The sequence below is a fragment of the Polistes canadensis genome, unplaced genomic scaffold, assembly GCF_001313835.1.
Source record: "Polistes canadensis isolate GaletaPanama2010 unplaced genomic scaffold, ASM131383v1 scaffold_4, whole genome shotgun sequence".
NCBI classification, from domain to species: Eukaryota; Metazoa; Arthropoda; class Insecta; order Hymenoptera; family Vespidae; genus Polistes; species Polistes canadensis.
The window spans coordinates 1,845,614-1,860,263 of NW_014569551.1; the positions used below are offsets into that span (position 1 = coordinate 1,845,614).

At 31.6% G+C, this 14,650-nt stretch overlaps 1 protein-coding gene across 1 annotated transcript in view; it reads right to left on the reverse strand.

The window, feature by feature from the left end:
* Window positions 1-12,209, reverse strand: part of LOC106787116 (protein Wnt-11b-1-like) — a 14,971-nt gene extending 2,762 nt beyond the window's left edge. The window contains exons 1-4 of the mRNA XM_014749226.1: window positions 11,899-12,209; window positions 4,236-4,477; window positions 3,059-3,411; window positions 2,702-2,973 (exon numbers count right to left, since the gene is read on the reverse strand). Coding sequence (XP_014604712.1) covers window positions 2,702-2,973; window positions 3,059-3,411; window positions 4,236-4,477; window positions 11,899-11,987 — 956 coding nt within the window. The 5' untranslated portion in view covers window positions 11,988-12,209. The remainder of the gene's footprint in view (window positions 1-2,701; window positions 2,974-3,058; window positions 3,412-4,235; window positions 4,478-11,898) is intronic.
* Window positions 12,210-14,650: the final 2,441 nt, after the last annotated feature.

Consider the following 14,650-nt stretch of genomic DNA (forward strand, 5'->3'; position numbering starts at 1 on the left):
AGTATAAAAAATATTTGCCGAAACTTTTCAAAGAAATGGCAAAGTTGGAAAAATTTTGCAGCATCTCATTCTTTGCCATTTTATGAACCTTTGCAAATCGATTTATCACTCAAATAAATATTCAACTTATAGATAAAAGAGTGTACTTCAATTTAATATAAGAATCATTAAAATCCGTTTGCTAAAAGTATAAAAAATATTTACCGAAACTTTTCAAAGAAATTGCAAAGATGCACACTTTACAGCATTGTATTCACAGACATTTCTGAATTTTACATGCTAAATTTAGAACTCGAAAAAGTATTCTACGCATAGACAAAAGAGTGTACTTTAATTTAATATAAGTTTCATTAAAATCTATTTACTTTTAGTATAAAAAATATTTACCAAAACTTTTCGGAAAGCGTTTTGCATTGATAACAATGCCGAGGAATTACTAGCAATGACTGATTTTCTGCTTCGACGATAACATATATACGATACATAAATCATCTCGTTTGTAAGATCTAATAGAAGAAGAAGAATAAGAAGAAGAAAAAAAATAATCATCCAATTCAAATAACCAACTCTCGTAAATCTATTTACTCGAGTAATATACGTTTATTTTATATTCATAGTGTAAAAGTGATCGGTTATGATCATACTTCTTCTTTTCATTGGAACATACCCTCGAGGTTGGAACAATGAGAGATTAATTTGTATGTATCGGTCGTTCACGAGCTGATTCACGAGTCTCACTATGATTTATGAACCGGATACAACTAAACAAAGGATCATCCAAGAAGACGCTTCCATATATACGAGTCGTCGTTGTCGTCCCCCCACCTGCCCCCCCTCCTCGTCCCCTACCCACCCCTTGTTTCTTCGATTTCTTACGAGAGTAAGAACGCAGAAACGTATCCGTGTGGAAGAAGAAGAAGAAGAAGAAGAAGAAGAAGAAGAAGAAGAAGAAGAAGAAGAAAAGGAGTTCACTCTTCCGAGAACGCGTATCGTGGGTGATCTTAATTCGCTTCGGAAAGAGAAAGGGATGAGAAAAGAAACGGGGGAACGGGGGACAAAGAAAGAAACAGTGTAGAGGCGTGAATAACTCAGAACGACGACGACGACAACCTACAAGAGAATTTCTTCTTCTTATTTTTATTTTCTTTCTTTACTTCCTACCGCCGGAAAATCCGTAACTAATGCAATCACCGTATACACACAATGAATGCCCTTTTCGAAGGGTTCGAACAATGAACACGAACATAGATGAACTTATTTTCAAATCATTTCTTAACACTTCTACGTTTACCTTTACTTTTGTATTTTATTTATATTTTATATGTGTATCTCCTCCCCCCTTTATATTTTTGTATTTATTTTTATATATGTATTATAGTACGAATTTTTGTTTCAATTACTAGAATTATTCAAAAATATCTCAATTTTTTTCCTATTTGAATAATGGAGATAGATCGGTGAAGAAGGGGTGGAGTGAAGATCCTCGATTAAATATTCTCACAGTTTTATTATATATATATATTTTTGCATTTTAAAAATTTGATAATATAATAACTATTAGAAGAAATCAAAAGTTCGTGCGTTTATTGTGTTGAAACTTTTACTTTGAAATTGCATAATGAATTGTTTTTTTTTGAAAAAATTTACTTTGGAAATATTAATTTAAGACTTTTGGTTCACCCTAATAAAAAGATATATAGCCTTATAGTCAATTTCTTTTCGATTGATCTAATTTCGTGAAATTTCCTATTATCGAATTAAAAGTCACAACGTTTGGATTAATTTCATTAAAGAAATTGGATTCTCGTTTTAGGAAAAGATGATGGGAGTAGGGGGTGGGGGGTTAAAAGTCCGAAAAGCTTTTACTTCTTTTTGTTTTTCTCTCCCTTTAAGTTTTACGACAAGAAACATTCGCGAAAATAGAGAAGTATTGTATAGGGAAGTGGCGTTAACTCGTCGGTTTTTATTGCACGCGCTTTTCTAACGTAATTTCTGTTATAGTATCCATCGTCATAAGACGAAAGAAAGCACAACGCTAAACCCCCATTAACGCCGCTATAATGTGGCTTTACGACCTACACCTGGACTCGTTCTCTCGAGTTTACGCGCGTTTTCTTTTTTTTTCTTTTTTTTTTTCTTTTTACTCATTTCTACTATTCAATACCCCTTTTCTTCTTATTTATTTTATTTCGTTTTAAAAAGATGTTCCATGTTAAAAGATCTTAAAAGATCTTTCCTGTGTTGTTGTTTTTGTTTTAATTTTTCTTTTTTCATATCATTTAAAAAGAGAGTATTTTTAAAGTAAGTAACATTAAAAAGGAGAAAAGAAAAATAATAATAATAAACGATAAAACGACGGTTCAAGTTTTTGGTTGAAATTTCTTTTCGACTTTTTTTTCAGAACCTTTACTAAAAACCTAACTCACGTTAGCCCATTTATTTGTCCCAAATTAAAAGATATCTTACGTTACTCTAATTTCCGAAACTACACTTCCATCTTTTTTTATCTAACCTCTAAATCCTTAATCTAATCTCTTCGCATCTCTTTTTATCCTGTAAAAAAGAAAATGTAAAACCCTATTGCACAAATTAATAACCCGTAAGTAAGTAAACTACGTTTTAACGAATGAATTCGTAATTATAGTTTTGATGATAAAAAAAAAAAAGAACAATCTCGATAAAATAATGGTTTCGAGCTTACCTGCCTATGGTACCAAGACTACCCCTCTTCTTATCCGGAAGACAATAATCTGGACTCTTGGTGGTATACAATAGATTATCGTGATGATAAAGCGGTGGTAATCTACCACCAGATCTAGATTTAACTTCGGCTGCAGTGGCGTACCTTCGTAAAAGACGAGTTCCAGCTATCGCAGGACCGGAAGAACCTAAACCTCTCCAACAGGTGCGAACGCTGCAAGAACCGGAAACCCCGTGGCATTTGCATTCCAAAGTTAATGACTGCTCAACTGCCTGTTACGTTAGAAACAATAGAAAGGGGGTAGATAATTATAAATGGGTAAATTATAAAATACAATAGAAAAAAGATCATGCTAACTCTTCGTCCAGCTCTGTTGTTGTGCATGTTAACGGCATGAAGAAATTTGGATGTCTGTCCTGTACCAGGTGGTGTAGCACCTTGAAGAAATCTTTTAGCCATTCTCGAGGCAGACCTAACATCGTCACCGCAACCACCCCATTTGAACGAATTTCTACCAGTAAGTCCACCAAACGACATAGTTGCTGTCGCTAACGAGGTGGATGATATCAGAGCCGATGGCGAAGGTGGTTCTTTACGTGGTGGTGTTGCGCAAGAACAAGCTGCTAAATTTCCTAACGCGCAACCCCTTGCCAATCTCCAAACAGCCGCTGCAGCTGACATTGCGTAAACGAATGCTTGTTCTCTAGTTCCTTTAACAATAAAATATAGACAATCATTACGTAATATATTATTTTTCTTTTTATCATCTTATTTGTGTATTACGAACATAATGTATATCGTTTTAAAAGTATCTTTTATTGATAAGAATTTCAAATTCAAAACGTTATACCTTTATAATATATATATATATATATATTTCTATTCGGATCAGATTGAAATAATTGAAATAAGCCGATTGCGAACAATAGCTTAGAAATCGAATCGTTAAGGTATCAGCTTCTCTTTCTCTCTCTCTCTCTCTTTCTCTCTCGAGTAAGTTAAATTCATACATATGTATATATATGATACAGGATAGAATAATAATATATTATCTACTATAGCAAGAGAAAGCGAACGTTCGTTCTCTCCTTGCTTTTCTCTCGTTAGCAAATGATCCTGACGTTGACTTGTTAGTATTCAGTAATGCTTTTATTTGTATGTCTATAGAAACCGATACACGCGGTCACGCGAATGTAATAAAGGTAATACTAAAATAAGAACACACACTATCGTTCGTTTATTTGCCATCATATCTTTCTCCTATTTACAATTAGCAAACTACAAATTAAACTGTCGACAGTAGTTACTATTTGATATTTTTTAATCATAGGTTATTACGTTGTTTAACTATCGAAATAAGTGGGGGAACGTTTATTTAGATGATGATACGAGATGATAAAAAATGAAAGAAAAATTTATTCGAATCTTCTGAAAGAAGAAGAAATTAATAGGGTGGAATGAAGTCTGGGAGGCGGGGGGGGGGGAGGGAAATAAGAAATATTAATTTTTTTCTTTTGTTTAAATGTACAAATACCTGTTAATAATTCCGGAGTATAATTTGGAGCACCTTCGATGCTACTGCAATTCCAACGACGATGTCTAAATGCTTGTTGACAAACGATTGACGTATCTCTAGCTGCTTGTACCAAACTCGGCATCACATCGGGTGTTGCCCTGCAAGCTCTCGCTTGTTTTCTTTCCAAAAGACCAGAACTTTTAGCACTCGTACATGCGTCTTTCGACCACGTTCTAGTATCGGCCATACGACCGAGAGCTCTAAATCAAAACATTTAGGAAAACGTTTTATTTATGTACGAATAAATAATAGTAATATACATTTATTTTCTTGAGGTAGAGATAAATGGAAAACATTGTCATCCAAATTGTAAATTCAGATTTTGTTGTTTTCTTCTCAATTGGTCATAACGAAAGAAACACATCATTTTACTATAATAATAATAATAATAATAATAATAATAATATTTTGTTATCGATCAGATTCGTAATGGAGAATTAATAAGAAAATTGATTTTAATATAACAATATAATAAATAAAAAGCTTAATGAACGATTGGGCTTTTTTTTAAGCAACGAGATTATAAATATATAAATATATATAAATATACATAACATTATATATGATATTTTTTTTCTATATATATAAGGGAAAAGTAATAAAAAATAAAAAAGATAAAAGAAGGACCAAATTATGAACTCGTTAATGGTAGCAATTCGACTCGTTTGTTTATCGCTTCGGTGTAACATCCGAGAGAAGAAAAAAGAAAACAAAAAATTATAAAGAAAGAAAGAAGGAAAGGAAAAGAAAAAAATATATATACGAAGTAACATCGAAGAAGAAATATGGCGGACGTATGGCGTGCAAAACTTTCCAACCACGACGTTGTAGTAGCATGGGGGAAGTTGAGAGTCGATGGCTCGTAATTGACGTTTAATGCTCGAACGTGCAATCATGTAAATTAGCCGCCTTAAGTAGTCTCATTCGCAGCCGGTAATTATTATAATACTTCGAATGTAATTCACATCTCGTATATTTCTACCACTATTACGGTAGCTAAATATTTTTCTTTTTATTATTTTATTTTATTTTTTTTTTTTTAATTTTTTTTACATCACCTCGCTATAATATATGCTTTAGATTAGATCCCATAGATATACAAGCGGTACACGGGGTTTTATTAAAAGGACTCGGTTATTTCGTCACTTTTCATCTTGCTTTTTTTTTCATTACGTTTATGCGATCCTTAAAGAGATATCGCTAATTAAACGTAAAAATACAAATTCGTTTTTTTTCTTCTTCTTCTTCTTCTTCGTGTTCTCCCTTTTTTTTTTTTTTTTTTTTTGAATCGCTTACTTAACTTAATTACAAAATGTTTTCGATCTCTTATCGATCCCAATAAAATTCTAACACGACGATAAATTTTCTAACGATCTCGTTGTTAATCAAATACGAAAGGTTAACTTATGAAAACCCTAGATCAAAATTGTTTCGATTTAAAATCTAATTAATATTAATTTTTAATGACATTTTTTTTTTGTAAATAGAAATAATTATAGGCAACTTATTGACGCGAAGAACTTTTATTTTATTTTATTTTATTTTATTTTATGTTACACTCTCGATATTCGATAGAAATCACAATTTACCATTAGGTTACTTCCAAAAAGGATATTAATTTTATTGTTCTTTACGAATATTCGATTTCTTTGGAATTTTTGTTAGAATTCGAAACTATTGATCGATAGTAGGTATAAACGTTTGAAAAACCTTTGGAATTCGTAATACTAGGTGAAAACTTATAGATCAAAGTTAGATTTTTTAGTTATTTCATCAAGATCGTTTATGGAACAAGTTTCCTTACTAGACCACCTAGTCAATGTAACACGATAATGTCTATGAATGGAAGTGCTGATTTATCGTAACCAGACACGAACGAATAAGAGAGATATTAATAACGTGCTTGCACACTTGCAACTATCGTCACTGACAATTATCATAAGTCGATACATCTTTTTAAATCGTTTCCTTCCTACATACGAATCTAACTGATCAATGGAAAGACAAAAAAAAAGAAAAAAAAAGGGAAAAGAAATCATAGATCTAATCCTTCCGTCAATATACGTAAACCTGATGGATCAGTTTGATACATAATAGAATACGGAAGTTGAAAGTGGACGTAATAGTATACGAGTAATTTAAAAACAAGAAAACAAAAAAAAAGAACAAAAATATATTAAACTCGCCGAGTATTTCTTTTTTTTGTTTTTTTGTTTTTATTCCGACATTTTTATTCGAATTAAAAAAGAAAAGAAAACAAAACAAAAATGGATGAGAATTCTTAGAAGGATATCTGTTAACAGTTAGACGATAGGAGATGTTTGACAACCTGAGAGAAATATATATATAAGAGAATGTAGAAATATAAGAAATAATATTTAACGAGCAAATCGGAAGGTTTTACCTATGTGTAAGTACGATTGAAAAATAAAATAAGAAAATATTCATGTATTTATATTTTCTCTATATATGAATTAATAACAACAATCCGGTTGCAACAGGCTTTTTAGATACGATTTTCTTTCGGCTTTTATGTATCACCAATACTCGTACACTAAACCTTCGGGGCAAACACAAACGTTAAATATTGTGTTCCAATTTACGAGCAACATCGAGAAGAAGAATGAGTTTAACCGTTTACTACTACCGTTGCCTCTCGAATTAACTAATTTAAATAATCGATTCGTGTTCCGAGTGATTTAAAACGTGTATTCGTATATATATATATATACATAAATAAATAAATAAATACATACAGATATAGATCTAATATTTCTATTTCTTATTTCATAAAGTACACCTATACTTTGAAATGAAACTTATCAATGGGATGATAGGTAATAGCATTATGACACGTGAACCAATAATCTTAAATACATTTTCAAGTTAGATACACAGAACAGACAGGACACTATTTGTCACTAGGAATAATATTCTATCTGTTACTATCGTTAAATTAGTTATTATTTCTTTTCGTCTGGTATAACGTCTATTCCCAATATTATTTTCATTCATTTTCATTTATTTTCTTTCACATAATCCATTTGGCAAAGGATTATACGACATATATCCTCTATTTGTATCTATATTTTTCATCTCGTTCTATTCGAAAGACACATTTATACTTTCAGGATCACTCCGTGATCTAATAAATATCTATCTATGCATAGCAATCCCCCAAGTACTTCTTCACATACATAAATGAATGCGTACACACATACTAACTCTCAGGCTTTTGCCTTGGAGCTCTTGGTTCAAGTAGTTGGCTCCAAGTTCTTACGATTTCTCTCTTCTCTTTTCTTCTATTTTTTCAAACTCGATGAAATCGCCATACAAGAGAGATACCTATTTCCATTCACGGTCACACCTACCAAGATAAGTATGTTCGTAAATCGAAGAAGAGAACGAACGTACACGTGCATCCATTATAATATCTACTTGATGATGATAGGGTATATGCTATCATCGTGTTACGTTCAACGTGACATGATTTTCTCTTCATAAAAGATTTCCCAAGGAAAAAAAAATTCCTTTTTCTTTTTCTTCCAAATAAGTGTTTCCATGAAACAATTTCATGAATTTCGTTAACGTCGATCAGATCTTTTTTTTCGAATAGTATTATATATATTCAACGATTTCTTTTTTAATATTTACAATAATCGTTTTTTGTATTTTCTTTTGGTATTTAGAGAATCAAATTATCAAGTATAATTCTCTATTCGCGAACGTGTTTGAATATATATTTTATTATATATTTGTTTTTTATAATACTACTCGAAAAAAAAACTTGCTCGATAATATCCAATCGAGAAATCACCAATGAAATCTTTCTTTTACTTTTTTTTTGTTTTTTATTTAACTAAAAGTGTCACTCGCGCAACTTTTGACGATGACTTTATTATACGAGTAATAATTCTAATTTGTTTTTTCGCGATTTTTTAATTAAAATTTCATTAAAATTCATTAAAAGTAGTAGCTATAAAAAGTTTTCGTATTTTTAATCGTATTATAATTGAAAATATATATATGCTTATATATATATATAACATTCTTGCTATATATGCTCGTATATATATACGCGTGACTTCAAAAATTACTTTTGACGTTTCAATCGTAAAACGTGATGTTTATAAGCTTGATAATAGGCCAGGTTTCATCGTAACTTGAATTACGCAAAAGCGAACGTTCTCCTCCTCCTCCTCCTCCTCTTCCTATACTATACTTATATACCTACCTAACTAACGGTTAGGTAGATTTTCCAAATATGATATTCCGCCCTTTTTCTCGAATATACAATATTCGAAAAGAAATTAAAAAAAAAAAGAAAAAAGATAAGAAAACGAAAGAACTAACGAATGCATCGAAATTAACATCGGCTTTTAAATGTCAAATAAAAACCACGTCGTATGTAAAAATCTTTACCCTCGAATAAATTTTTTGTTAACGTTTTAAAAAAGAAAAGAAAAGAGAAAAGAGAAAAAAAAGAAAGAGAGAATGAAAAAAAAAGATTCGTGAAATTAATCATATTGAATGACGTAAAGGTCGTTGATTCGATTGAACTTTCTTCCAGTGAAATTCAACGGACATTGATTGGTTGCTTTAGCAAATCAACTGTACGACTATAAATTATAACAAATCGATCCCATGATCACGTTAAGTGGAAAGGGGGGAGGGGGAGGGGTGGAAAGGGGAATCAGGATGAATCGACATTAGAAACGCGAGTGTCTGAAAATGGTTGCTAACAGTTAGAAAACTGGACACGAAGTTAGTATGGAAGAAAAAAAATCAAAAGGAAAGAAGGATGTGTGAGATGATCTTACTCGACTTTCTTTTTTCTCATACTATACGAGAATGATTCGAACGAACATAATATTCCCCGTTCGTTTGTTGTGTAGAAAAAAAACGAATTCGAAAAAAAAGGAAAAAACAAACAAAAAAGTTATTAAATAAATTCAACCAATATATAACAAAATCGTGTGATCAATATTTAATAAAATAAAAAAGAAAAAAACAAATATTTAACTAATTCAATATCAAAATTTAACCAACCCAAAATCAAATTTAATTAATACAAAATCAATATTACATTAATACAACTAAACCATCCTTTTACTAACATTTAGAATTTCTAATCGATTATTCATTCGTAACAAAACAAAACAAAACAAAAAAAAAGAAACAAAAGAAATTTGAACAATTCGAGATCGGGAGATTCGTCGCGTTTTGATTCGCAAAGGACGAGCGTAACGAATCCGTGTGACGTTTGCGAATAATCGAGTTACCCTTCGATTATTCGTCATCGTCTGGGGGGTGGGTATTTGATGGGGTTGAGGGTGGGAGAAATAGGGACACGTACACTACACACAGACACGGACACATACACACAATGGTTAATAAACAAAAGTGAGAGAAAGATTTTTGGAAAAGGGAGAAGAAAGGGTCCGGTGTAGCATGGTGTTGTAGTCGTGTGGCCATGGTGGTATAGAGAGGAGCTTATGGTGTGTGCCTCGCATGGTGTGGCACATAGCGTGGCGTGGCATAGCGTGGTCTTTATAAATCACGATTCCGTGGGCAACCCCTAATCTTCTACCCGCCTTGCCTCCAGCCCTAACCCCCCCCTACCCCCTACCCCACCCCTTACCACCCGCCGAACATTCTCGTTTACTCTTTTAGAACGAATAACCGAGTCTGCTGTGGGCTCTCTTTCTCTCTCTCTCTCTCTCTCTCTCTCTCATCTTTTCCTTTACCTTGTTGTTTTCTCCATACTTATTCGAATTTTGGTTTTGCACGCAAAACTACCATCGTTTCTCCATTCATCATCCAGCCAGGAAGCGAGCACCCCTACCGTTTCCCCCTCCCCCTCCTACTCTTCCCAATTTCTACACCCAAGTCTTATCCTCTTTCTCTTTCTCTCTCTCTCTCTTCCTTAACCTTCTTCAACCCCACTCCCCCTCCCCCCTTCCCATCATCGTCTTCTCTTATTATTCTTTTATTAGCACAATCTTCTTTTAGCAATGAAATGAAATTTTTCGCGAATACGAAAAAACTCGTCTAAAGGTAGAAAAGGATCTCCCCTCCTGTTCCCCCCCCGTCTGTTTCTTATTCTTCTTGCTTTTGTATATTTTCTTATTTTTTCTTGATAATAGTTCATCGTACGTGATAGATAAGAAGTATAGGATTCCTTAGATAGGATTTATAATATATCGTTTTGAGAAGATTATGATAGATGATAATATCTTTGTCAAACTTATTCGCACGTAAATTATTAATCGTATGGATTTATTCGTGAAAGATGATCTTTCACGAATATTAATAGTAATATCTATTTTATTACGGATAATTTATCAAGCTAAAGTGTTAAATTCTTCATTCAGATAATTATGATTCAATTATCTGTAATGTAATATTATAATAGAAAAACGGATGCTTATATTGACGATTAAAATTAAATTTTTATTAACATTTATTGAATTTTGTGTATCTAAATAATTGTTTTATTAAACAAAAAGTTTTCATTTAGACGCGTATAAGTTTTAAAGAAAATCTAATCAAATTTTAGATACGTATTACTACCTCTTATATATATAAGTATTAAAACACTTTTACAACTGTCGTAAAAATTTATTTTCAAGTACGACGGGTAGATTTTGTAAGAGACAAACACACATACAAAACAAAAAGACAACAATTTAAAGAGAGCCCATAAAGCAGCGCGACTTTTTTTTATTCCACAGTATGCATATTTTATTTTTCTTTTTTTTAACCAGGTAACAATCCTCCCTCCTCGCTCCCCGTATTACACGTATAAAGTTTATTATTATTTTTAACGAGCCATCAACCCGTACGACTAAAACGTTTTGCCAGTTAATTTGACGAGATTTTTTGTTCAAAATACGAGTAAATTGAATTTGATCGAACTTTTCGGGGGCATAGTTCTTTTTCTTATTCCTTCTTCTTCTTCTTCTTTTCTTTTTTTTTATTCATTTTTAACTCATTATCAAGAAATAAAAAAAAAGAGTCTCTCTCTAACCGAATTACGATGACACGAATGACTTCGCAGTTTCATTTTAGATATCCTTTTTCTGATATATTATACTTATATATATATATGTATATTATAATATATTCCAATCGAGGATCGTTGGATCTTTAAAAAAAAACACACACACACACTCTTCCGTCGTTTGTTTCTTTTTTGCTTTGGCCCTTTTTTCCCTTCTGATTCTCATCTAACCCCTCCCCCCTACTTCTCCTCCGCCCACATCTTAAAAGATTTCTTCTTTCTTTCTTTTGTAACGGCAATCTATTTCATTCTCATTAAAGAACCTCTCATTAATCATCGAATTCTTTTACGAATGAGAAATAAAAAAAAAGAAAAAAAAAAAAAGAAGATAATAAAGGCAGTAGGATCGTTCCTCGTTCGCGTGATTCGAGTATTAACGTGAGAAACAATGCGAAATAAAAAGAGAAAATACGAAAATAAGATAAGAAAAAAGTTAAATATATTATATAAATAAAAAAATAGTAAAATCTAGAGAGAAAGAAGAGAGAAATGATGGGCACGTAAAAAAGAAACAAGAAAAAAAGGGGTAGGGCTAATGTTGCGATTATTTATACTCACAGCCACTTGATGCACCTGCCACCTTGGAGTAAAAAAAGTACGAAGAATAGGCAGACCTTTAGAACGATTCCCTTCGTTAATAGGTGCATTGTAATCGTAACCTTCACATTCTAAAAGTGTAGAGGGTTAATTACGATAGATGATCTGCTTAATTCACAAACTTTTTATCCTTTGCGTAATTCATGGTTGCGTAATTCGACAACACGTTTTTTTTCTCGCGTATTAAATGAATTATAATTAAACTAATAAACCAAAGGAACATTATATAGCACAAGTTTTTGGTTTTTTTATTATTATTATTATTATCCCTCTCTCTCTCTCTCTCTCTCCCTCTCTCTCTCTCTCTATCTCTCTCTCTTTCTCTCTCTCTTTCAATGTTGTTTCTTTTCCTTTCAACGAACGAATGTTTTTTTTATAACACCTCGTAGTAATAAAAAATTGGATTTGACGAATATATAGTAACACTTTGAATATATAAATATATATATATATCAAATATATTATATATATATATTGATCTCGTTATATAATAATTTATAATGAAAAGAAAAGAGAAGAAATTCTCGTGTTATGAAAAATAAATAATTTTCTATCTCGGGAACGTTTTTATCGTTGGTAACCGTACGAAGGGAAGAAACGAACTAATGGTGAAGTTAGGCAGGAACTTAGGTTACTATCGTCCTCGTGCGTCGGCCCGCGCGATCCTGAAGGATCTGACACGAACGTGGCGCGTTCCTCGAGACGATCTCGAACGAGTTTCCGGTGCACCGCGAGTCTGCGTGCTCGCAGGTGTCCAACAGTATGTATATATGTATGTACGTATGTATGAATGTATATGTGCCTTTCAGTTCAACAGAGATAGAAGATATAACGCGAGAAACTACAAGAAAGAGAGAGAGAGAGAGAGAGAGAGAGAAAGAAAGAGAGAGGGGAGGAGGGGAGCAAGGGAGAGCAGGGGGTAGGGGGGAGAGAGTATCATCATCCTACTACTCTTCGAAGGTATACATCGAAATAAGAAACTCGCAGGATTCGTTCGAGAATTGGAATCTCCTTTTTCTTTTTCTTTTTTTTCATTACTTTATTAATCGATGATTCTTCTATATTTCTTCTGCGATTTTTTTCTTTTTTTCTGTGAGGAACGGGAGAAGGGTGGAAGGGATTGCTATAAAAGTAAAAAAAGAGATAACTGGAAGTTCGGTGAATCTTGACTGAAAAGTTCTGATATCTTTCACATCGAGATACTTAATTAATTCGTTATAGAAGTTTCTTTATCAATCTTGACACACTGTCAACTTTGTCATAAGTTCTTTTTATTCTCGTTTAGATTTCATTTTTCCGATCCATTCGTCGTGTCAAATTAGATATATATTATATATTAGGGTGAAGCAAAAAGTTCGTGTGTGTGTGTGTGTGTGTTTTTTTGTATTATTAATATGTGCCCATAATTATGAAAGTGGTTTAACAATAAGTCAAAATTTAAAAAAAATAATAAGTTTATCAGTTATTTCACATGACACATTTATTTGAAACTAAATTTTAATTCAATGTAATTGTCACGATATATTATCAAAAGTGAACCCCATTAGATATAATATAATAATAAAGATATACAAATTTATCCTTATTATTAAATACTAATGGTATTTAACTATAAGAACTTATTTTTTTATATGTCGATATTTGTATATATAATAGATAATTTAATTTAATTTACAATTTCTATACGCGTTTATCATCGTTTCTTTTAACAAAGATCCCCAATAATTGACACTTATTATTAAATATTAATCGTCTATTTTTCAAATATTCATTACGAAATATTGATATGAAATCAATTAAAATGTTAATTATACTTAGGCATTTATAGATTTTCTTTCGTTTTGGATATATGTCCAAGCGAAAGGGGGGGGGGGAAAAGAAATAGAAAAAGAAAAAGAAGAAGAGGTAGAAGAAGAAAGAAAAAAAAATACCGTAGTATTGCCGTTACCTTCCAGAAAATAAAAAATGAAGTATCGGGACTTGGACCGATGAGAGGAGGACCTCCATGGAAAGTGGGTTTAACAAGCGTACCCTCTATTACCTCTTTAGTATCATTCTCCTTTTAAATGAGGAGGATCACTCCAAACAATTTATCACTTTTCCACTTTTCATAATCCATAAATCCACTACGATATAATAAAGTTTCTTTATCTTTCTTGATAAAGAGAAGAAAAAAAAGAAAAAAAAAAGAAATAAAATCGAATTATTTCCTTAGTTCGATTGAAATCAAAGTTGTTTTTTCAAAGAAAGTTTTTTTTAAATAGTCATATTTTATTATTATAGAAATAAAGAAAAATAAAAGACTACAAAATATCGTAAGTATTTATTGGTTCGATTCAATTTATCATTTATCCGCTACCATTTTTCACAATCGTATCCGGTGCAATAGTATAAATTTCTGTATATTGTAGAACGAATAGAGAAAGTTTTTTTATTGCTCAAAATAATAAAAAATAAAAAACCAGAAAATCATAATCATTTAAACTAGTAAATATTAAAACCGTGTAAACGGTGACACACCAAATATACGTGTATGTTATATATATATATGTGTTAACTATCATATCAAAAAGAGATATTTAAATGAAATTATGTATTTACATATCAATAAGAAAAAACAAAAGATCAAAATCATTTAAACGAATAAATGTGCCCATAATTATGAAAGTGGTCTAAGTCAAAATTAAAAAAAAAAATGAGTATATTAGTCATT